Source organism: Bombina bombina, chromosome 2 (assembly GCF_027579735.1).
Source record: "Bombina bombina isolate aBomBom1 chromosome 2, aBomBom1.pri, whole genome shotgun sequence".
NCBI lineage: Eukaryota > Metazoa > Chordata > Amphibia > Anura > Bombinatoridae > Bombina > Bombina bombina.
The window spans coordinates 1,445,380,519-1,445,405,998 of NC_069500.1; the positions used below are offsets into that span (position 1 = coordinate 1,445,380,519).

The following is a 25,480-nucleotide window of genomic DNA, read 5'->3' on the forward strand; positions in this document are numbered from 1 at the left end:
TTTGCTTCGTTTTTGAACCTGAGGGGTTAAAGGGACAGTCAACCATAGAATTGTTATTGTTTTAAAAGATAGATAATCCCTTTATTACCCATTCCCCAGTTTTGCACAACTAACACAGTTATATTAATGTACTTTTTACCTCTGTAATTACCTTGTATCTAGGAACCTTCTTCCAGCCCCCTGATCACATGACTGTGACTGTTTATTATCTATTGTCTTGCATTTAGCATTGTATTGTGCTAGATCTTAAATAACCCTCTGTGCCTGAACACAGTGTTATCTATATGGCCCACGTGTACTTTGTCTCTTTGTGTTGAAAAGAGATTTAAAAAGCCTGTGATAAGAGGCAGCCCTCAAAGGCTTAGAAATTAGCATATGAGCCTACCTATGTTTAGTTTAAACTAAGAATACCAAGAGAAAAAAGCAAATTTGATGATAAAAGTAAATTGGAAAGTTGATTAAAATTAAAAGTCCTATCTGAATAATGAAAGTTTAATTTATACTAGACTGTCCCTTTAATCATCCATTTGCAAGTGGGTGCAATGCTATTTTAGTCTATTATATACACTGTAAAAATGTCATAGAGTTAACTGCTTTTTTCACTGTTTAGCAGTTTTTGTGTTTGGTTTTTTTCTTAAAGGCACAGTACCGTTTTTTTATAATCTGCTTTTTCACATTAATTAAAGTGTTTTCCAAGCTTGCTGGTCTCATTACTAGTCTGTTAAACATGTCTGACATAGAGGAAACTCCTTGTTCATTATGTTTAGAAGCCATTGTGGAACCCCCTCTTAGAATGTCTACCAAATGCACTGATCTTACTAACTCTCCCCACGTGTCAGAACCTATAACTCCCGCTCAAGGGGCGCCAAGTACATCTAGCGCGCCCATTGCGTATACTTTACAAGACATGGCGGCAGTTATGAATCATACCCTTACAGAGGTATTGTCCAAACTGCCAGGGTTACAAGGAAAGCGAGACAGCTCTGGGGCTAGATCAAATACAGAGCTCTCTGATGCTTTAGTAGCTATGTCTGATATACCCTCACAATGTGCAGAAGCCGAAGCAGGAGAGCTTCTATCTGTGGGTGATTTTTCTGACTCAGGGAAGACACTTCAACCTGATTCTGATATGTCTACATTTAAATGTAAGCTTGAACACCTCCGCATGTTGCTCAGGGAGGTTTTAGCAACTCTGGATGACTGTGACGCCATTGTAGTCCCAGAGAAATTGTGTAAATTGGATAAATACTACGCAGTGCTTGTTTACACTGATGTTTTTCCAATACCTAAGAGGTTTTCAGAAATTATTACTAAGGAATGGGATAGACCAGGTGTACCGTTCTCTCCCCCTCCTGTTTTTAAAAAGATGTTTCCTATAGATGCCGCTACACGTGACTTGTGGCAGACGGTCCCTAAGGTGGAGGGAGCAGTCTCTACCCTAGCGAAGCGTACAACTATCCCTGTCGAGGACAGTTGTACTTTTCTAGATCCAATGGACAAAAAATTAGAGGGTTACCTTAAGAAAATTTTTATTCAACAAGGTTTTATTCTCCAGCCCCTTGCATGCATTGCCCCTGTCACTGCTGCTGCGGCCTTCTGGTTTGAGTCTCTAGAAGAGGCTCTACAGGTAGAAACCCCATTGGATGATATCCTTGACAAGCTTAAAGCTCTTAAGCTAGCCAATTCATTTGTTTCTGACGCCGTTGTTCATTTAACCAAACTAACGGCTAAGAACTCAGGTTTTGCTATTCAGACGCGTAGAGCGCTATAACTTAAATCCTGGTCAGCTGACGTTACTTCAAAGTCTAAGCTTCTCAACATTCCCTTCAATGGGCAGACCCTATTCGGCCTGGACTGAAGGAGATAATTTCTGATATTACTGGAGGAAAAGGTCACGCCCTTCCTCAGGATAGGTCCAACAAATTAAGGACCAAACAGCCTAATTTTTGTGCCTTTCGAAACTTCAAGAGTGGCGCAGCTTCAACTTCCTCTAATACAAAACAAGAGGGAAATTTTGCCCAGTCCAAGCCGGTCTGGAGACCTAACCAGGCTTGGAACAAAGGAAAGCAGGCCAAAAAACCTGCTGCTGCCTCTAAGACAGCATGAAAGATCAGCCCCTGATCCGGTAACGGATCTAGTAGGGGGCAGACTTTCTCTCTTCGCCCAGGCTTGGGCAAGAGATGTCCAGGATCCCTGGGCGTTGGAAATCGTGTCCCAGGGATATCTTCTGGACTTCAAAGCTTCTTCCCCAAAAGGAAGATTTCACCTCTCACAATTATCTGCAAACCAGATAAAGAGAGAGGCATTCTTACATTGTGTTCAAGTCCTCCTAGTTATGGGAGTGATCCACCCAGTTCCAAAGGAGGAACAGGGGCAAGGCTTCTATTCAAATCTGTTTGTGGTTCCCAAGAAAGAGGGAACCTTCAGACCAATCTTAGATCTCAAGATCCTAAACAAATTTCTCAGGGTCCCATCCTTCAAGATGGAGACTATTCGAACCATCCTACCTATGATCCAGGAGGGTCAATATATGACTACCGTGGACTTAAAGGATGCTTATCTGCACATACCGATACACAGAGATCATCATCGGTTTCTCAGGTTCGCCTTCCTAGACAGGCATTACCAGTTTGTGGCTCTTCCCTTTGGGTTAGCTACGGCACCAAGAATCTTTACGAAGGTTCTGGGGTCACTCCTAGCGGTCCTAAGGCCGCAGGGTATAGCAGTAGCCCCTTACCTAGACGACATTCTAATTCAGGCGTCGAATTTTCAAATCGCCAGGTCCCATACAGACATTGTTCTGGCATTCCTGAGGTCGCATGGGTAGAAAGTGAACGAAGAAAAGAGTTCTCTATCCCCTCTCACAAGAGTTTCCTTCCTAGGAACTCTCATAGATTCTGTAGAAATGAAGATATACCTGACAGAGGCCAGGTTGTCAAAACTTCTAAATTCCTGCCATGTTCTTTATTCTACTTCTCGCCCTTCAGTGGCTCAGTGTATGGAAGTAATCGGCTTAATGGTAGCGGCAATGGACATATTGCCGTTTGCCCGCCTACATCTCAGCCCGCTGCAACTCTGCATGCTCAGTCAGTGGAATGGAGATTACACAGATTTGTCCCCTCTACTAAATCTGGATCAAAAGACCAGGGATTCTCTTCTCTGGTGGCTATCTCGGGTCCATCTGTCCAAGGGTATGACCTTCCGCAGGCCAGATTGGACAATAGTAACGACAGATGCCAGCCTTCTGGGCTGGGGTACAGTCTGGAACTCCCTGAAAGCTCAGGGCTTGTGGACTCAGGAGGAGACACTCCTTCCGATAAACATTCTGGAACTAAGAGCGATATTCAATGCTCTTCAGGCTTGGCCTCAGCTAGATGCGGTCAGGTTCATCAGATTTCAGTCGGACAATATCACGACTGTAGCCTACATCATCCATCAATGGGGAACAAGGAGTTCCCTAGCAATGTTGGAGGTTTCAAAAATAATTCTATGAGCAGAGGTTCACTCTTGCCATCTATCAGCTATCCATATCCTAGGAGTAGAGAACTGGGACGCAGATTTTCTAAGTCGACAGACTTTTCATCCGGGGGAGTGGGAACTCCATCCAGAGGTGTTTGCACAGTTGATTCAACTTTGGAGCAAACCAGAACTGGATCTCATGGCGTCTCGTCAGAATGCCAAGCTTCCTTGTTATGGATCCAGGTCCAGGGATCCCAAGGCAGTACTGATAGATGCTCTAGCAGCGCCTTGGTCTTTCAAACTGGCTTATGTGTTTCCACCGTTTCCTCTGCTCCCTCGTCTGATTGCCAAGATCAAGCAGGAGAGAGCTTCGGTGATTTTGATAGCACCTGCGTGGCCACGCAGGACTTGGTATGCAGATCTGGTGGACATGTCATCCCTTCCACCATGGACTCTACCGCTGAGGCAGGACCTTCTACTTCAGGGTCCTTTCAACCATCCTAATCTAATTTCTCTGCGTCTGACTGCTTGGAGATTGAACGCTTGATTTTATCAAAACGTGGTTTCTCCGAGCCGGTCATTGATACCTTAATTCATGCTCGAAAGCCTGTGACCAGGAAAATTTATCATTGGATATGGTGTAAATATCTTCATTGGTGTGAATCCAAGGGTTACTCATGGAGTAAAGTCAGGATTCCCAGAATATTATCTTTTCTCCAAGAAGGATTGGAGAAGGGATTGTCAGCTAGTTCCTTAAAGGGACAGATTTCTGCTCTGTCTATTCTTTTGCACAAGCATCTGGCGGATGTTCCAGACATTCAGGCGTTTTGTCCGGCTTTAGTTAGAATCAAGCCTGTGTTTAAACCTGTTGCTCCGCCATGGAGTTTAAATTTAGTTCTTAAAGTTCTTCAAGGGGTTCCGTTTGAACCTCTGCATTCCATAGATATCAAGCTTTTATCTTGGAAAGTTCTGTTTCTGGTAGCTATCTCTTTGGCTCGAAGAGTTTCAGAGTTATCTGCCTTGCAGTGTGATTCCCCTTATCTGATCTTCCATGCAGCTAAGGTAGTTTTGCGTACCAAACCTGGGTTTCTTCCTAAGGTGGTATCTAATAAGAATATCAATCAGGAGATTGTTGTTCCATCACTGTGTCCTAATCCTTCTTCAAAGAAAAAACGTCTTTTACACAATCTTGACGTGGTTCATGCTTTAAAGCTTTATTTACAAGCTACTAAAGATTTTCGTCAAACATCTGCATTGTTTGTTGTCTACTCTGGACAGAGGAAAGGTCAAAAGGCTTCAGCAACTTCTCTTTCCTTTTGGTTAAGAAGTATAATCCGCTTAGCTTATGAGACTACTGGCCAGCAGCCTCCTGAAAGAATTACAGCTCGTTCCACTAGAGCGGTGGCTTCCACATGGGTTTTTAAAAATGAGGCTTCTGTTGAAAAGATATGTAAGGCGGCGACTTGGTCTTCGCTTCATACTTTTTCTAAATTCTACAAATTTGATACTTTTGCTTCTTCGGAGGCTATTTTTGGGAGAAAGGTCTTACAGGCAGTGGTGCCTTCCATTTAAGCGCCTGCCTTGTCCCTCCCTTCATCCGTGTCCTATAGCTTTGGTATTGGTATCCCACAAGTAATGGATGAATCCGTGGACTGGATACACCTTACAAGAGAAAACAAAATTTATGCTTACCTGATAAATTTATTTCTCTTGTGGTGTATCCAGTCCACAGCCCGCCCTGTCATTTTAAGGCAGGTGTTTTTTATTTTTAAACTACAGTCACCACTGCACCCTATAGTTTCTCCTTTCTCTTGCTTATCTTCGGTCGAATGCCTGGAGGTGGCAGTTAGGGGAGGAGCTATATAGACAGCTCTGCTGTTGAGAAGGAGAATATCCCACAAGTAATGGATGAATCCATGGACTGGATACACCACAAGAGAAATAAATTTATCAGGTAAGCATAAATTTTGTTTTTCCCGCCATTCCCGCCCCTCCAGACAGACCGGCACCTACATAGCAGCCATAATCCCACAAAATCCCAGGACCCAGGTGTGATGGTTTTGGGGTAATCCCGGGGGAGCGGCGCACCTCCAGGGTGTCATTTGAAAGCTCTCGGCCCCGGATCAGGAGTTCCAGGAGCCCGGCCAGCCTAGGAGGTTTTTTCCCGTGCATAGATCAGCTCTTCCATGACCAAGTGTAGACAGCAAAACAACATATAGCACGCATTTGGGAGCATTTGTGTCTGTGTGCATGCGCCTCACTCTGTGTCTCTCCCCTCTGTCTGTGTGCATGCGTCTCATTCTGTCTCTCTCCCATCTGTCTGTGTGCATGCGCCTCACTCTGTCTCTCTCCCATCTGTCTGTGTGCATGCGCCTCACTCTGTCTCTCTCCCATCTGTCTGTGTGCATGCGTCTCACTCTGTCTCTCTCCCATCTGTCTGTGTGCATGCGTCTCTCTCTGTGTCTCTCCTCTCTGTGTGTCCCCCTCTGTCTGTGTGCATGTGCCTCACTCTGTGTCTCTCCCCTCTGTCTGTGTGCATGTGCCTCACTCTGTCTCTCTCCCATCTGTCTGTGTGCATGCGTCTCACTCTGTGTCTCTCCCCTCTGTCTGTGTACATGCGCCTCACTCTGTCTCTCTCCCATCTGTCTGTGTGCATGCGCCTCACTCTGTCTCTCTCCCCTCTGTCTGTGTGCATGCGCCTCACTCTGTCTCTCTCCCATCTGTCTGTGTGCATGCGCCTCACTCTGTCTCTCTCCCATCTGTCTGTGTGCATGTGTCTCTCTCTGTGTCTCTGCTCTCTGTGTGTCCCCCTCTGTCTGTGTGCATGTGCCTCACTCTGTCTCTCTCCCATCTGTCTGTGTGCATGCGCCTCACTCTGTCTCTCTCCCCTCTGTCTGTGTGCATGCGCCTCACTCTGTCTCTCTCCCATCTGTCTATGTGCATGCGCCTCACTCTGTCTCTCTCCCATCTGTCTGTGTGCATGCGCCTCACTCTGTCTCTCTCCCATCTGTCTGTGTGCATGTGTCTCTCTCTGTGTCTCTGCTCTCTGTGTGTCCCCCTCTGTCTGTGTGCATGCGCCTCACTCTGTCTCTCTCCCATCTGTCTGTGTGCATGCGCCTCACTCTGTCTCTCTCCCATCTGTCTGTGTGCATGCGCCTCACTCTGTCTCTCTCCCTTCTGTCTGTGTGCATGTGCCTCACTCTTTCTCTCTCCACTCTGTCTGTGCCTGCTCCTCACTCTTTCTCTCTCCACTCTGTGTGCATTTGACTCACTTTTTGTCTCCCCTCTGTCTCTGTGCATGCACTTCACTCTGTCTCTCTCCCTCTGTCTGTGTGCATGTGTCTCACTCTGTCTCTCCCCTCTGTCTGTGTGCATGTGTCTCACTCTGTGTCTCTCCCCTCTGTCTGTGTGCATGTGCCTCACTCTGTGTCTCTCCCCTCTGTCTGTGTGCATGTGCCTCACTCTGTGTCTCTCCCCTCTGTCTGTGTGCATGTGCCTCACTCTGTGTCTCTCCCCTCTGTCTGTGTGCATGCGCCTCACTCTGTGTCTCTCCCCTCTGTCTGTGTGCAGGTGTCTCACTCTGTGTCTCTCCCCTCTGTCTGTGTGCAGGTGTCTCACTCTGTGTCTCTCCCCTCTGTCTGTGTGCAGGTGTCTCACTCTGTGTCTCTCCCCTCTGTCTGTGTGCAGATGTCTCACTCTGTGTCTCTCCCCTCTGTCTGTGTGCAGGTGTCTCACTCTGTGTCTCTCCCCTCTGTCTGTGTGCATGTGCCTCACTCTGTCTCTCTCCCCTCTGTCTGTGTGCATGTGCCTCACTCTGTCTCTCTCCCCTCTGTCTGTGTGCATGCGCCTCACTCTGTGTCTCTCCCCTCTGTCTGTGTGCATGCGCCTCACTCTGTCTCTCTCCCCTTTGTCTGTGTGCATGTGCCTCACTCTGTCTCTCTCCCCTTTGTCTGTGTGCATGTGCCTCACTCTGTCTCTCTCCCCACTGTCTGTGTGCATGCGCCTCACTCTGTCTCTCTCCCATCTGTCTGTGTGCATGCGCCTCACTCTGTCTCTCTCCCATCTGTCTGTGTGCATGTGTCTCTCTCTGTGTCTCTGCTCTCTGTGTGTCCCCCTCTGTCTGTGTGCATGTGCCTCACTCTGTCTCTCTCCCATCTGTCTGTGTGCATGCGCCTCACTCTGTCTCTCTCCCCTCTGTCTGTGTGCATGCGCCTCACTCTGTCTCTCTCCCATCTGTCTGTGTGCATGCGCCTCACTCTGTCTCTCTCCCATCTGTCTGTGTGCATGCGCCTCACTCTGTCTCTCTCCCATCTGTCTGTGTGCATGTGTCTCTCTCTGTGTCTCTGCTCTCTGTGTGTCCCCCTCTGTCTGTGTGCATGCGCCTCACTCTGTCTCTCTCCCATCTGTCTGTGTGCATGCGCCTCACTCTGTCTCTCTCCCATCTGTCTGTGTGCATGCGCCTCACTCTGTCTCTCTCCCATCTGTCTGTGTGCATGCGCCTCACTCTGTCTCTCTCCCATCTGTCTGTGTGCATGTGTCTCTCTCTGTGTCTCTGCTCTCTGTGTGTCCCCCTCTGTCTGTGTGCATGCGCCTCACTCTGTCTCTCTCCCATCTGTCTGTGTGCATGCGCCTCACTCTGTCTCTCTCCCTCTGTCTGTGTGCATGTGTCTCACTCTGTCTCTCCCCTCTGTCTGTGTGCATGTGCCTCACTCTGTGTCTCTCCCCTCTGTCTGTGTGCATGCGTCTCACTCTGTGTCTCTCCACTCTGTCTGTGTGCATGTGTCTCACTCTGTCTCTCCCCTCTGTCTGTGTGCATGTGCCTCACTCTGTGTCTCTCCCCTCTGTCTGTGTGCATGTGCCTCACTCTGTGTCTCTCCCCTCTGTCTGTGTGCATGTGCCTCACTCTGTGTCTCTCCCCTCTGTCTGTGTGCATGTGCCTCACTCTGTGTCTCTCCCCTCTGTCTGTGTGCAGGTGTCTCACTCTGTGTCTCTCCCCTTTGTCTGTGTGCAGGTGTCTCACTCTGTGTCTCTCCCCTCTGTCTGTGTGCAGGTGTCTCACTCTGTGTCTCTCCCCTCTGTCTGTGTGCAGATGTCTCACTCTGTGTCTCTCCCCTCTGTCTGTGTGCAGGTGTCTCACTCTGTGTCTCTCCCCTCTGTCTGTGTGCATGTGCCTCACTCTGTCTCTCTCCCCTCTGTCTGTGTGCATGTGCCTCACTCTGTCTCTCTCCCCTCTGTCTGTGTGCATGTGCCTCACTCTGTGTCTCTCCCCTCTGTCTGTGTGCATGCGCCTCACTCTGTCTCTCTCCCCTTTGTCTGTGTGCATGTGCCTCACTCTGTCTCTCTCCCCACTGTCTGTGTGCATGTGTCTCACTCTGTCTCTCTCCCCTCTGTCTGTGTGCATGTGCCTCACTCTGTCTCTCTCCCCTCTGTCTGTGTGCATGTGCCTCACTCTGTCTCTCTCCCCTCTGTCTGTGTGCATGTGTCTCACTCTGTGTCTCTCCCCTCTGTCTGTGTGCATGCGTCTCACTCTGTGTCTCTCCCCTCTGTCTGTGTGCATGCGCCTCACTCTGTGTCTCTCCCCTCTGTCTGTGTGCATGCGCCTCACTCTGTGTCTCTCCCCTCTGTCTGTGTGCATGCACCTCACTCTGTGTCTCTCCACTCTGTCTGTGTGCATGCACCTCACTCTGTGTCTCTCTCCTCTGTCTGTGTGCATGCGTCTCACTCTGTGTCTCTCCCCTCTGTCTGTGTGCATGCGCCTCACTCTGTGTCTCTCCCCTCTGTCTGTGTGCATGCGCCTCACTCTGTGTCTCTCCCCTCTGTCTGTGTGCATGCACCTCACTCTGTGTCTCTCCACTCTGTCTGTGTGCATGCACCTCACTCTGTGTCTCTCTCCTCTGTCTGTGTGCATGTGCCTCACTCTTTCTCTCTCCACTCTGTCTGTGTGCATGCACCTCACTCTGTCTCTCTCCCCTCTGTCTGTGTGCATGCACCTCACTCTGTCTCTCTCCCCTCTGTCTGTGTGCATGCGTCTCACTCTGTGTCTCTCCCCTCTATCTGTGTGCATGCGCCTCACTCTGTCTGTGCCTGCTCCTCACTCTTTCTCTCTCCACTCTGTCTGTGCCTGCTCCTCACTCTTTCTCTCTCCACTCTGTGTGCATTTGACTCACTTTTTGTCTCCCCTCTGTCTGTGTGCATGCGCCTCACTCTGTGTCTCTCCCCTCTGTCTGTGTGCATGCGCCTCACTCTGTGTCTCTCCCCTCTGTCTGTGTGCATGCGTCTCACTCTGTCTCTCTCCCCTCTGTCTCTGTGCATGCACTTCACTCTGTCTCTCTCCCTCTGTCTGTGTGCATGCGCCTCACTCTGTCTCTCTCCCCTCTGTCTGTGTGCATACGTCTCACTCTGTGTCTCTCCCCTCTGTCTGTGTGCATGCGCCTCACTCTGTCTCTCTCCCCTCTGTCTGTGTGCATGCGCCTCACTCTGTCTCTCCCACCTCTGTCTGTGTGCATACGTCTCACTCTGTGTCTCTCACCTCTGTCTGTGTGCATGCACCTTGTGACGGATACCCCGACTGGGTAGCTCCGCCAAACAGGTCCTGCTTCCTCCCTTCCGACGGCATCTATGTAGCTGGCAAGTGACCACAGCCTGTAGCCACCCCTGATGCCCAACAGTACCAGTATTTAGGGTCCCACCCTGTGGCAGACTCTGGCTACCCAGACTAGGTAGCTCTTCCAGAGGGTCCTTCCTCTGCTTGGAACAGGCTGCTATGTAGCCCAGGAAAGTGATTTTAGCTGGAGCCCACCCAAATAACTAGATATAGTAGCATTCAGGTAAAACAAGAACTGATTTTATTGTAAAACATACACTCCTTTTATACACAAAGCTCATCTTGATAAGACACTGGACAATCCCACAATTTTCCCACCATTCCCGCCCTTCCAGACAGACCGGCACCACCATAGCAGCCATAATCCCACAGAATCCCAGGACCCAGATGTGACGGTTTTGGGGTAATCCCGGGGGAGCGGCGCACCTCCAGGGAGTTCCAGGAGCCCGGCCAGCCTAGGAGGGTTTTTCCCGGGCATAGATCAGCTCTTCCATGACCAAGTGTAGACAGCAAAACAACACATAGCACGCATTTGGGAGATCCCATAAGCCATGAAATGGCCAAATCTAATGTAACAGGGAGTGAGCCATGTAGTAGGGGGTAGGGGTTAGCCTTGGGGGTCTGGTATCCGTGACATCTCCCCCCTCAAGTTCAGCAGACCCGGCTAGACCCTTAGCGGTTTTGCCTGGGGCTGTCCAATGGTGGCCCTCCAATTCTCAGTTGCTGGGGAAGGTTATCCCATCTCTCGTGGGCTTGGGGCATCCTGGGGGGTTCCTGCCAGTGTTTATTCCCTGCACCCTAGGCACAAGGATAGGCACACAATGCAAAGTCCCAAACAAGTTTGCCAAGGCCGGCTCCCAAACAGTTGCTCTCCCACAAGTTCTAGTGTCTTTAGGTTCCATGGCAACACTGCCTCCCTCTGTGACACTTGGTTGAGTACCAGCTGACCCACTCACAAACAAATCCAGTGCCGGTTTCCCGGCTGTATTCCCACCGCAGACTGGAGGGTGAGGTTGCTCCTTGGTGGGGCAGGCAAGACTCGGGTGTCCAAACTTGTGGCACCAACTGCTAGGGCAGGTATCCAACAAAGCCATTGCTGGTTTCCTGACTGAAGGTGGAAGTTGCTCCTTGGTGGGGCAGGCAAAACTCGGGTGCCTAAACTTGTGGCACCAACTGCATGAGCGGGTACCCCCCTGGCATGCCCCCTGTGAGAAATACTCCAGGATGAGAAAGAGTAGAGACCCTGCCAAGCTACTGAGGGGAGAGACCGTCTGTCTCTTCTCCCGAGAAGGAGATCTACTGCTGCGGAGGGAGGTTGCTCTTTGGGAAACTGCTCTGCCGCTGGGGAGGGAGACCGACTGTCTCTTCCCCTGGTAAGGGGTTCTGCTGCTGGGGAGAGAGACTGACTGTCTCCTCTCCCAGGAAGGGGTTCTGTGTAAGGGGAGGGAGGACGACTACCTCGCTCCCAGGGGATGGCGCTGGGGAGAGAGACCGACTGTCTTTTCTCCCGGCTCCTGGCTCTGCGGCTGGGGAGAGAGACCGACTGTCTCCTCTCCCAGGAAGGGGTTCTGCATAAGGGGAGGGAGGACGACTACCTCCGATCCCAGGGGATGGCTCTGCCGCTGGGGAGAGAGACCGACTGTCTCCTCTCCCTGCTCCTTGCTCTGCCGCTGGGGAGAGAGACCGACTGTCTCCTCTCCCAGGAAGGGGTTCTGCTTACGGGTAGGGAGGATGACTACCTCTGCTCCCAGGGGATGGCTCTGCCTCTTGGGAGAGAGACCGACTGTCTCCTCTCCCTGCTCCTGGCTCTGCCACTGGGGAGAGAGACCGACTGTCTCCTCTCCCAGGAAGGGGTTATGCTTACAGGGAGGGGGGAGGACTACCTCTGCTCCCAGGGGATGGCTATGCGGAGGGAGGTTGGCTACCTCCGCTCCTTGGGAAACTGCTCTGCCACTGGGGATGGAGACCCACTGTCTCTTCCCCTGGTAAGGGGTTCTGCTGCTGGGGAGAGAGGCTTACTGTCTCCTCTCCCAGGAAGGGGTTCTGTGTAAGGGGAGGGAGGACGACTACCTCGCTCCCAGGGGATGGCGCTGGGGAGAGAGACCGACTGTCTTTTCTCCCGGCTCCTGGCTCTGCGGCTGGGGAGAGAGACCGACTGTCTCCTCTCCCAGGAAGGGGTTCTGCGTAAGGGGAGGGAGGACAACTACCTCTGCTCCCAGGGGATGGCTCTGCCGCTTGGGAGAGAGACCGACTGTCTCCTCTCCCTGCTCCTGGCTCTGCCACTGGGGAGAGAGACCGACTGTCTCCTCTCCCAGGAAGGGGTTATGCTTATGGGGAGGGGGGAGGACTACCTCTGCTCCCAAGGGATGGCTATGCGGAGGGAGGTTGGCTACCTCCGCTCCTTGGGAAACTGCTCTGCCAATGGGGAGGGAGACCGACTGTCTCCTCCCCTGGTAAGGGGTTCTGCTGCTGGGGAGAGAGACAGACTGTCTCCTCTCCCAGGAAGGGGTTCTGTGTATGGGGAGGGAGGACGACTACCTCTGCTCCCAGGGGATGGCGCTGGGGAGAGAGACCGACTGTCTTTTCTCCCGGCTCCTGGCTCTGCGGCTGGGGAGAGAGACCTACTGTCTCCTCTCCCAGGAAGGGGTTCTGCATAAGGGGAGGGAGGACGACTACCTCCGCTCCCAGGGGATGGCTCTGCCGCTGGGGAGAGAGACTGACTGTCTCCTCTTCCTGCTCCTGGCTCTGCCGCTGGGGAGAGAGACTGACTGTCTCCTCTCCCAGGAAGGGGTTCTGCTTATGGGTAGGGAGGACGACTATCTCCACTCCCAGGGGATGACTCTGCCGCTGGAGAGAGAGACTGACTGTCTCCTCTCCCTGCTCCTGGCTCTGCCACTAGGGAGAGAGACCGACTGTCTCCTCTCCCAGGAAAGGGTTCTGCTTACAGGGAAGGAGGAAGACTACCTCTGCTCCCAGGGGATGGCTCTGCCACTGGGGAGAGAGACCGATTGTCTCCTCTCCCTGCTCCTGGCTCTGCCCCTGGGGAGAGAGACCGACTGTCTCCTCTCCCGGGAAGGGGTTCTGTGTAAGAGGCAGGAGGTCGCCTACCTCCTCTCCCTGGTTTCCTGGAGCTGTTTCAGGTGCTGGGCAGAGGCCGGCAGCTCTCTGCCCTGTTGCCAGCACTTCTGCTAGGGTGGCCCCCTGGTCCAAGACCATAAGCTCGGAGCCAGACTGCTGATCATGATCCAGCAGCCCTGGTTCCCTTTTTCTTTGTTGCCACTCCTCCATGGTCGACGTCCATGAATCCCAGAGGGCTGCACCCCAGATTTGTATAGCCTTGGCACACTGCTTAATGAGATCTAGCAGCCTCTTGTATTCCTCGACCCACCATTCCCGTCCCTCCAGACAGACCGGCGCCTCCATAGCAGCCATAGTCCCACAAAATCCCCGGACCCCAGATGCCACAGTCCAAAACGCAGCGTGATTCGTTACTTGGGGCCTGGAGATACAGCCCATTGAAGTTATAGCGGTAGGAGTGTCCAAAAACCATGGTTCCCAAAGGAGCTCTCCTCCGGTAATCCCCCCACCTCTTGTCCTCCCTAGGGGTTAGCAATCCCCAAAAGAGCGGAGTTCTGGGGCGAAAGGCGGCTGGTTGTAAGGTGGCCGACCGGGAGTTCTAGGAGCTCGGCCAGCTTGGAGGGTTTTTCCCAGTCATAGATCAATTCTTCTATGACCAAGTGTACACAGCAAAACAACACATAGCACTCATGTAGGAGATCCCATAAGCCATGAAATGGCCAAATCTAATGTAACAGGGAGTGAGCCATGTAGTAGGGGGTGGGGGTTAACCTTGGGGGTCTGGTATCCGTGACACGCCTTACTCTGTGTCTCCCCCTCTGTCTGTATGCATGCGCTCACTCTGTGTCTCTCCTTTCTGTCTGTGTCCATGCGCCTTTCTCTGTGTCTTTCCCTTCTGTCTGTGTGCATGTACGTCACTCTGTGTCTCCCTTCTGTCTTTGTGCATGCGCCCCACTCTGTGTCTCCCCCCTGTCTGTAAGCATGCGCCTCACTCAGTGTCTCTCCCCTCTGTCTGTGTGTATGCGCCTCACTCTGTCTCTCTCCTCTCTCTGTGTGCATGTGACTCACTCTGTGTCTCTCTCCTCTCTCTGTGCACTTGCGCCTCACTCTGTGTCTCCCCCCTCTATCAGTGAACGTGCGCCTCACTGTGTCTCTCTCCTCTATCTGTGCATGTTCCTCACTCTGTGTTTCTCCCCTCTATCTGTGCATGGATCTCTCTCTGTGTCTCTCTTCTCTATCAGTGCATGTGCGCCGCACTCTCTGTATATCCTGTTTAGTTTTCCTTTATTTGACACTCTCTCCTGTTCTCCGCCTTTTAGTCTCGTGGGGGACCTCAGAGACATCGTGTCACTGGTTGGCTGCAGATTCATCGGGTGAGACAGAGAGATGCAGGAGTGTACGTGTGTCATGCCTGGAATGTATTAGGAGAGATTTCTGCACCAGCAAGGTTAACAGTAGTCCCCCATGGTAAGGGCCAAACCCCTTAACTTTCCTAATGACCTTAACTCAAACGTCCAATTTGGTGGTAACCTAATGCTTACTCACTCTCTTCCTGCTGGTAACCTACTGATTACTCACTCCTTTCCTGCTGGTAACCTACTGCTTACTCACTCTCTTCATGCTGGTAACCTACTGCTTACTCACTCTCTTCCTGCTGGTAACCTACTGCTTACTTACCCCTTTCCTGCTGGTAACCTACTGCTTACTCACTCTCTTCCTGCTGGTAACCTACTGATTACTCACTCCTTTCCTGCTGGTAACCTACTGCTTACTCACTCTCTTCCTGCTGGTAACCTACTGATTACTCACTCCTTTCCTGCTGGTAACCTACTGCTTACTCACTCTCTTCATGCTGGTAACCTACTGCTTACTCACTCTCTTCCTGCTGGTAACCTACTGCTTACTTACTCCTTTCCTGCTGGTAACCTACTGCTTACTCACTCTCTTCCTGCTGGTAACCCACTGCTTACTCACTTTCTTCCTGCTGGTAACCTAATGCTTACTCGCCCCCTTCCTGCTGGTAACTTACTCCTTACTCACTCTCGTCCTGTTGGTAACCTACTGCTTATTCTCCCCCCTTCCTGCTGGTAACCTACTCCTTACTCACTCTCTTCCTGCTGGTAACCTACTGCTTACTCACTCTCTTCCTGCTGGTAACCTACTGCTTACTCACTCTCTTCCTGTTGGTAACCTACTGCTTACTCACTCTCTTCCTGCTGGTAATCTACTGCTTACTCACTCTCTTCCTGTTGGTAACCTACTGCTTATTCTCCCCCCTTCCTGCTGGTAACCTACTGCTTACTCACTCTCTTCCTGTTGGTAACCTACTGCTTATTCTCCCCCCTTCCTGCTGGTAACCTACTGCTTACTCACTCTCTTCCTGTTGGTAACCTACTGCTTACTCACTCTCTTCCTGCTGGTAATCTACTGCTTACTCACTCTCTTCCTGTTGGTAACCTACTGCTTATTCTCCCCCCTTCCTGCTGGTAACCTACTGCTTACTCACTCTCTTCCTGTTGGTAACCTACTGCTTATTCTCCCCCCTTCCTGCTGGTAACCTACTCCTTACTCACTCTCTTCCTGCTGGTAACCTACTGCTTATTCTCCCCCTTCCTGCTGGTAACCTACTGCTTACTCGCCCCTTCCTACTGGTAACCTACAGCTTATTCACTCTCTTCCTGCTGGTGACTTAATGCTTACTCACTTTCTTCCTGCTGGTAACCTACTGATTACTCACTCCTTTCCTGCTGGTAACCTACTGCTTACTCACTCTCTTCATGCTGGTAACCTACTGCTTACTCACTCTCTTCCTGCTGGTAACCTACTGCTTACTTACTCCTTTCCTGCTGGTAACCTACTGCTTACTCACTCTCTTCCTGCTGGTAACCCACTGCTTACTCACTTTCTTCCTGCTGGTAACCTAATGCTTACTCGCCCCCTTCCTGCTGGTAACTTACTCCTTACTCACTCTCGTCCTGTTGGTAACCTACTGCTTATTCTCCCCCCTTCCTGCTGGTAACCTACTCCTTACTCACTCTCTTCCTGCTGGTAACCTACTGCTTACTCACTCTCTTCCTGCTGGTAACCTACTGCTTACTCACTCTCTTCCTGTTGGTAACCTACTGCTTACTCACTCTCTTCCTGCTGGTAATCTACTGCTTACTCACTCTCTTCCTGTTGGTAACCTACTGCTTATTCTCCCCCCTTCCTGCTGGTAACCTACTGCTTACTCACTCTCTTCCTGTTGGTAACCTACTGCTTATTCTCCCCCCTTCCTGCTGGTAACCTACTCCTTACTCACTCTCTTCCTGCTGGTAACCTACTGCTTATTCTCCCCCTTCCTGCTGGTAACCTACTGCTTACTCGCCCCTTCCTACTGGTAACCTACAGCTTATTCACTCTCTTCCTGCTGGTGACTTAATGCTTACTCACTTTCTTCCTGCTGGTAACCTACTGCTTACTCACTCTCTTCCTGCTGGTAACCTACTGCTTACTCACTCTCTTCCTGCTGGTAACCTACTGCTTACTCACTCTCTTCCTGCTAATAACCTACTGCTTACTTACTCTCTTCCTGCTGGTAACCTACTGCTTACTCACTCTCTTCCTGCTGGCAACCTACTACTTACTCACTCTCTTCCTGCTGGTTACCTACTGCTTACTCACTCTCTTCTTGCTGGTAACCTACTGATCACTCACTCCTTTCCTGCTGGTAACCTAATGCTTACTCACTCTCTTCCTGCTGGTTACCTACTGCTTACTCACGCTCTTCCTGCTGGTAACCTACTGATTACTCACTCCTTTCCTGCTGGTAACCTACTGCTTACTCACTCTCTTCATGCTGGTAACCTACTGCTTACTCACTCTCTTCCTGCTGGTAACCTACTGCTTACTCACTCCTTTCCTGCTGGTAACCTACTGCTTACTCACTCTCTTCCTGCTGGTAACCTACTGCTTACTCACTCCTTTCCTGCTGGTAACCTACTGCTTACTCACTCTCTTCCTGCTGGTTACCTACTGCTTACTCACTCTCTTCCTGCTGGTAACCTACTGCTTACTCACTTTCTTACTGCTGGTAACCTACTGCTTACTCACTCTCTTCCTGCTGGTTACCTACTGCTTACTCACACTCTTCCTGCTGGTAACCTACTGCTTACTCACTCTCTTCCTGCTGGTAACCTACTGCTTACTCACTCTCTTCCTGCTGCTAACCTACTGCTTACTCACTCTCTTCCTGCTGGTAACCTACTGCTTACTCACTCCTTTCCTGCTGGTAACCTACTGCTTACTCACTCTCTTCATGCTGGTAACCTACTGCTTACTCACTCTCTTCCTGCTGGTAACCTACTGCTTTCTCACTCTCTTCCTGCTGGTAACCTACTGATTACTCACTCCTTTCCTGCTGGTAACCTACTGCTTACTCACTCTCTTCATGCTGGTAACCTACTGCTTACTCACTCTCTTCCTGCTGGTAACCTACTGCTTACTCACTCTCTTCCTGCTGCTAACCTACTGCTTACTCACTCTCTTCCTGCTGGTAACCTACTGCTTACTCACTCCTTTCCTGCTGGTAACCTACTGCTTACTCACTCTCTTCATGCTGGTAACCTACTGCTTACTCACTCTCTTCCTGCTGGTAACCTACTGCTTACTCACTCTCTTCCTGCTGGTAACCTACTGATTACTCACTCCTTTCCTGCTGGTAACCTACTGCTTACTCACTCTCTTCATGCTGGTAACCTACTGCTTACTCACTCTCTTCCTGCTGGTAACCTACTGCTTACTCACTCCTTTCCTGCTGGTAACCTACTGCTTACTCACTCTCTTCCTGCTGGTAACCTACTGCTTACTCACTCCTTTCCTGCTGGTAACCTACTGCTTACTCACTCTCTTCCTGCTGGTTACCTACTGCTTACTCACTCTCTTCCTGCTGGTAACCTACTGCTTACTCACTTTCTTCCTGCTGGTAACCTACTGCTTACTCACTCTCTTCCTGCTGGTAACCTACTGCTTACTCACTCTCTTCCTACTGCTAACCTACTGCTTACTCACTCTCTTCCTGCTGGTAACCTACTGCTTACTCACTCCTTTCCTGCTGGTAACCTACTGCTTACTCACTCTCTTCCTGCTGGTAACCTACTGCTTACTCACTCCTTTCCTGCTGGTAACCTACTGCTTACTCACTCTCTTCATGCTGGTAACCTACTGCTTACTCACTCTCTTCCTGCTGGTAACCTACTGCTTACTCACTCTCTTCCTGCTGGTAACCTACTGCTTACTCACTCTCTTCCTGCTGGTAACCGACTGCTTACTCACTCTCTTCATGCTGGTAACCTACTGCTTACTCACTCTCTTCCTGCTGGTAACCTACTGCTTACTTACTCCTTTCCTGCTGGTAACCCACTGCTTACTCACTCTCTTCCTGCTGGTAACCCACTGCTTACTCACTTTCTTCCTGCTGGTAACCTAATGCTTACTCGCCCCCTTCCTGCTGGTAACTTACTCCTTACTCATTCTTGTCCTGTTGGTAACCTACTGCTTATTCTCCCCCCTTCCTGCTGGTAACCTAATCCTTACTCACTCTCTTCCTGCTGGTAACCTACTGCTTATTCTCCCCCCTTCCTGCTGGTAACCTACTGCTTACTCGCCCCTTCCTACTGGTAACCTACAGCTTATTCACTCTCTTCCTGCTGGTAACCTACTGCTTACTCACTCTCTTCCTGTTGGTAACCTACTGCTTATTCTCCCCCCTTCCTGCTGGTAACCTATTGCTTACTCACTCTCTTCCTGTTGGTAACCTACTGCTTATTCTCCCCCCTTCCTGCTGGTAACCTACTCCTTACTCACTCTCTTCCTGCTGGTAACCTACTGCTTATTCTCCCCCCTTCCTGCTGGTAACCTACTGCTTACTCGCCCCTTCCTACTGGTAAACTACAGCTTATTCACTCTCTTCCTGCTGGTGACTTAATGCTTACTCACTTTCTTCCTGCTGGTAACCTACTGCTTATTCACTCTCTTCCTGCTGGTAACCTACTGCTTACTCACTCTCTTCCTGCTGGTAACCTACTGCTTACTCACTCTCTTCCTGCTGGTAACCTACTGCTTACTCACTCTCTTCCTGCTGGTAACCTACTGCTTACTCACTCTCTTCCTGCTGGTAACCTACTGCTTACTCACTCTCTTCCTGCTGGTAACCTACTACTTACTCACTCTCTTCCTGCTGGTTACCTACTGCTTACTCACTCTCTTCCTGCTGGTAACCTACTGCTTACTCACTCCTTTCCTGCTGGTAACCTACTGCTTACTCACTCTCTTCCTGCTGGTTACCTACTGCTTACTCACTCTCTTCCTGCTGGTAACCTACTGATTACTCACTCCTTTCCTGCTGGTAACCTACTGCTTACTCACTCTCTTCATGCTGGTAACCTACTGCTTACTCACTCTCTTCCTGCTGGTAACCTACTGCTTACTCACTCCTTTCCTGCTGGTAACCTACTGCTTACTCACTCCTTTCCTGCTGGTAACCTACTGCTTACTCACTCTCTTCCTGCTGGTAACCTACTGATTACTCACTCCTTTCCTGCTGGTAACCTACTGCTTACTCACTCTCTTCCTGCTGGTAACCTACTGCTTACTTACTCCTTTCCTGCTGGTAACCTACTGCTTACTCACTCTCTTCCTGCTGGTTACCTACTGCTTACTCACTCTCTTCCTGCTGGTAACCTACTGCTTACTCACTCTCTTCCTGCTGGTAACCTACTGATTACTCACTCTCTTCCTGCTGGTAACCTACTGCTTACTCACTCTCTTCCTGCTGGTAACCTGCTGCTTACTCACTCTCTTCCTGCTGGTAACCTACTGCTTACTCACTCCTTTCCTGCTGGTAACCTACTGCTTACTCACTCTCTTCCTGCTGGTAACCTACTGCTTACTCACTCCTTTCCTGCTGGTAACCTACTGCTTACTCACTCTCTTCATGCTGGTAACCTACTGCATACTCAATCTCTTCCTGCTGGTAACCTACTGCTTACTCACTCTCTTCATGCTGGTAACCTACTGCTTACTCACTCTCTTCCTGCTGGTAACCTAATGCTTACTCACTCTCTTCATGCTGGTAACCTACTGCTTACTCACTCTCTTCCTGCTGGTAACCTACTGCTTACTTACTCCTTTCCTGCTGGTAACCTACTGCTTACTCACTCTCTTCCTGCTGGTAACCCACTGCTTACTCACTTTCTTCCTGCTGGTAACCTAATGCTTACTCGCCCCCTTCCTGCTGGTAACTTACTCCTTACTCACTCTCGTCCTGTTGGTAACCTACTGCTTATTCTCCCCCCTTCCTACTGGTAACCTACTCCTTACTCACTCTCTTCCTGCTGGTAACCTACTACTTATTCTCCCCCCTTCCTGCTGGTAACCTACTGCTTACTCGCCCCTTCCTACTGGTAACCTACAGCTTATTCACTCTCTTCCTGCTGGTGACTTAATGCTTACTCACTTTCTTCCTGTTGGTAACCTACTGCTTACTCACTCTCTTCCTGCTGGTAACCTACTGCTTACTCACTCTCTTCCTGCTGGTAACCTAATGCTTACTCGCCCCCTTCCTGCTGGTAACTTACTCCTTACTCACTCTCGTCCTGTTGGTAACCTACCGCTTATTCTCCCCCCTTCCTGCTGGTAACCTACTCCTTACTCACTCTCTTCCTGCTGGTAACCTACTGCTTATTCTCCCCCCTTCCTGCTGGTAACCTACTGCTTACTCGCCCCTTCCTACTGGTAATCTACAGCTTATTCACTCTCTTCCTGCTGGTGACTTAATGCTTACTCACTTTCTTCCTGCTGGTAACCTACTGCTTACTCACTCTCTTCCTGCTTGTAACCTACTGCTTACTCACTCTCTTCCTGCTGGTAACCTACTGCTTACTCACTCTCTTCCTGCTGGTAACCTACTGCTTACTCACTCTCTTCCTGCTGGTAACCTACTGCTTACTCACTCTCTTCCTGCTGTAACCTACTGCTTACTCACTCTCTTCCTGCTGGTAACCTACTGCTTACTCATTCTCTTCCTGCTGGTAACCTACTGCTTACTCACTCTCTTCCTGCTGGTAACCTACTGCTTACTCACTCTCTTCCTGCTGGTAACCTACTGCTTACTCACTCTCTTCCTGCTGGTAACCTACTGCTTACTCACTCTCTTCCTGCTGGTAACCTACTGCTTACTCACTCTCTTCCTGCTGGTAACCTACTGCTTACTCACTCTCTTCCTGCTGGTAACCTACTGCTTACTCACTCTCTTCCTGCTGGTAACCTACTGCTTACTCACTCTCTTCCTGCTGGTAACCTACTGCTTACTCACTCTCTTCCTGCTGGTAACCTACTGCTTACTCACTCTCTTCCTGCTGGTAACCTACTGCTTACTTATTCTTTTCCTGCTGGTAACCTACTGCTTACTCACTCTCTTCCTGCTGGTAACCTACTGCTTACTCACTCTCTTCCTGCTGGTAACCTACTGCTTACTCACTCTCTTCTTGCTAGTAACCTACTACTTACTCACTCTCTTCCTGCTGGTAACCTACTGCTTACTCACTCTCTTCCTACTGGTAACCTACTGCTTACTCACTCTCTTGTTGCTGGTAACCTACTGCTTACTCACTCTCTTCCTGCTGGTAACCTAATGCTTACTCACTCTCTTCCTGCTGGTAACCTAATGCTTACTCACTCACTTCCTGCTGGTAACCTACTGCTTACGCACTCGCTTCCTGTTGGTAACCTACTGCTTACTCACTCACTTCCTGCTGGTAACCTACTACTTACTCACTCACTTCCTGCTGGTAACCTACTGCTTACTCGCTTTTCCTGCTGGTAAACTACTGCTTACTCACTCTCTTACTGCTGGTAACCTACTGCTTACTCACTCTCTTCCTGCTGGTAACCTACTGAATACTCACCCCTTTTATACCCTGTAACATATTCGCCGCCTCCTTCCTCTATATCTCACCACCTACCTGCTGCCTCCTTCCCTTTATCTCACCACCTACCTGCGGCCTCCTTCCCTTTATCTAACCACCTACCTGCCACTTTCTTCCCTTTATCTCACCACCTACCTGCTGCCTCCTTCCCTTTATCTAACCACCTACCTGCCGCCTCCTTCCCTTTATCTCACCACCTACCTGCCACCTCCTTCCCTTTATCTTACCACCTACCTGCCGCATCCTTCTATATATTTCACCACCTACCTGCTGCCTCCTTCCCTTTATCTCACCACCTACCTGCCACCTCGGTCCCTATATCTCACTACCTACCTGCTGCCTCCTTCCCTTTATCTAACCATCTACCTGCCACCTCTGTCCCTTTATCTCACACCTACCTGCCACCTCCTTCTCTATATCTCACCACTTACCTGCTGCCTCCTTCCCTTTATCTCACCACATACCTGCTGCCTTATTCCCTTTATCCAACCACATACCTTCCACCTCCGTCCCTATATCTCACTACCTACCTGCTGCCTCCTTCCCTTTACCTAACCATCTACCTGCCACCTCTGTCCCTTTATCTCACACCTACCTGCCACCTCCTTCTCTATATCTCACCACCTACATGCTGCCTCCTTCCCTTTATCTTACTACCTACCTGCTGCCTACTTCCCTTTATCTCACCACCTACCTGCCACCTCCTTCCCTATAGCTCACCACCTACCTTCCACCTCCGTCCCTATATCTCACTACCTACCTGCTGCCTCCTTCCCTTTACCTAACCATCTACCTGCCACCTCTGTCCCTTTATCTAACCACCTACCTGCCGCCTCCTTCCCTATATCTCACCACCTACCTGCTGCCTTCTTCCCTATATCTCACCACCTACCTGCCGTCTCCTCTATATCTCACCACCTACCTGCTGCCTCATTCCCTTTATCTAAAGACCTACCTGCTGCCTCCTTCCCTATATCTCACCACCTACCTGCTGCCTCTTTCCCTATATCTCACCACCTACCTGCCGTCTCCTCTATATCTCACCACCTACCTGCTGCCTCCTTCCCTTTATCTAACCACCTACCTGCTGCCTCCTTCCCTATATCTCACCACCTACCTGCCGTCTCCTCTATATCTCACCACCTACCTGCTGCCTCATTCCCTTTATCTAAAGACCTACCTGCTGCCTCCTTCCCTATATCTCATCACCTACCTGCTGCCTCTTTCCCTATATCTCGCCACCTACCTGCCGTCTCCTCTATATCTCACCACCTACCTGCTGCCTCCTTCCCTTTATCTAACCACCTACCTGCTGCCTCCTTCCCTATATCTCACCACCTACCTGCCATCTCCTCTATATCTCACCAACTACTTGCTGCCTCCTCTTTATCTAACCACCTAACTGCTGCCTCCTTCCCTTTATCTAACCACCTACCTGCTGCCTCCTTTCCTTTATCTAACCACCTACCTGCTGCCTCCTTCCCTATATCTCACCACCTACCTGCCGTCTCCTCTATATCTCACCACCTACCTGCTGCCTCCTTCCCTTTATCTCACCATGTACCTGCTGCCTCCTTCCCTTTATCTCACCACCTACCTGCTGCCTCCTTCCCTGTATCTCACCACCTACCTGCTGCCTCCTTCCCTTTATCTAACCACCTACCTGCTGCCTCCTTCCCTTTATCTAACCACCTACCTGCTGCCTCCTTCCCTTTATCTAACCACCTACCTGCTGCTTCCTTCCCTATATCTCACCACCTACCTGCCGTCTCCTCTATATCTCACCACCTACCTGCTGCCTCCTTCCCTTTATCTCACCACCTACCTGCTGCCTCCTTCCCTTTATCTCACCACCTACCTGCTGCCTCCTTCCCTTTATCTCACCACCTACCTGCTGCCTCCTTCCCTTTATCTAACCACCTACCTGCTGCCTCCTTCCCTTTATGTCACCAGCTACCTGCTGCCTCCTTCCCTTTATCTCACCACCTACCTGCTGCCTCCTTCCCTTTTTCTCACCACCTACCTGCTGCCTCCTTCCCTTTATCTCACCACCTACCTGCTGCCTCCTTCCATTTATCTCACCACCTACCTGCTGCCTCCTTCCCTTTATCTCACCACCTACCTGCTGCCTCCTTTTTTTATCTCACCTCTTATCTGCTGCCTCCTTCCCTATAACTCCCCATGTACCGGTCTGCTACTTACCTCTTTACTTATACTCACTATGTATATATTTATACCTATAGATTCCCCTTTAGCTTTTGAAGCTGCTGATCTTCACTTTGGGGTATTTGATGTGGCAGATGATGAGGAGATTTATGATGATGAAGATAAATCCCGTGAAGGTCCTTCGGGTGACTTGCCATGAGGACAGGCATGATTTGTTTTATGATGGACATTAATTCATGTGCACACTTATGTGACTGCTGTGATAAAGGGGCACAGAGACTTAACCTCAGCAACAGCTGTTTGTCTGAAGGAATATTTTATTTTACATCTGTTTTCTTGGACTAGTGAAGCTTAGCTGGATATTACTAGAAGGCTTGATATAGCCATTTATGTCCCTTTGTATGGACAGTACCATGTGAACATTAATACCACCAACCTGCTGATGTACAGCCTCACCAAAGTCTCAGGTCTGCTCATTGGGGCACAGCAACATCATGCCCACTAATAATCTGCCAAATATATGCAGCAGTTGTCATCATACAAGTGCCGATAGGATATTGTCACAAAGTGGCATCAGTAGTAAGGCCAGCACCAACTAGCTAGCCTTTCATTTACTGGTAAATGTAGCTTGTGCAGAGCATTTGTGGATACAATTAGCCAAATTACCCAGATAGTGCAGTTTTCAATGATATCCATTAATATCTGGCACAAAAGATATGAGCTGGCATCTGCCAACCAAGATATTAAAGTGAAAGTTCATAAATTGAAGCATACTGTCTATTACCTGCCTGAGTTAGGGACAGGACTCAAGATTTCTGGTCATCATCACTGACTAGGTCGGGGTTTTAGTGGTGTAGCACTGGGGATTACTGTCTGAACTAAAGTAGGTTAGTGATCAGGCAGTTCCAAGCTAGTATAGGAAGTTACTGGCTAGGGTGGTACTTAAGTGCAAGAACACAAAGTTGCTAGGCAACAATAACTAATCAGAATGAGAACAGGAAGTTACCAGGCCACACTGGCGCTTCTAGACCAGAGCAGGAAGTTACCAGGCATCAATGGGGCTCCTAGACCAGAGCAGGAAGTTACCGGGCATCACTTGTACTTCTAGACCAGAGCAGAAAGTTACCAGGCCCCACTGGCACTTCTAGACCGGAGCAGGAAGTTACCAGGCATAACTGGGGCTCCTAGACCACAGCGGGAAGTTAAT

General features: G+C 50.1%; 1 protein-coding gene across 1 annotated transcript in view; it reads left to right on the plus strand.

Moving 5' to 3' along the window:
• The window catches only part of LOC128647619 (kazal-type serine protease inhibitor domain-containing protein 1-like), a 71,583-nt gene extending 47,111 nt beyond the window's left edge, over positions 1 to 24,472 (plus strand). Inside the window, exons 3-4 of the mRNA XM_053700375.1 lie at positions 14,461 to 14,608; positions 24,351 to 24,472. Of these exons, the coding sequence (XP_053556350.1) occupies positions 14,461 to 14,608; positions 24,351 to 24,472 (270 nt within the window). The remainder of the gene's footprint in view (positions 1 to 14,460; positions 14,609 to 24,350) is intronic.
• Positions 24,473 to 25,480: the final 1,008 nt, after the last annotated feature.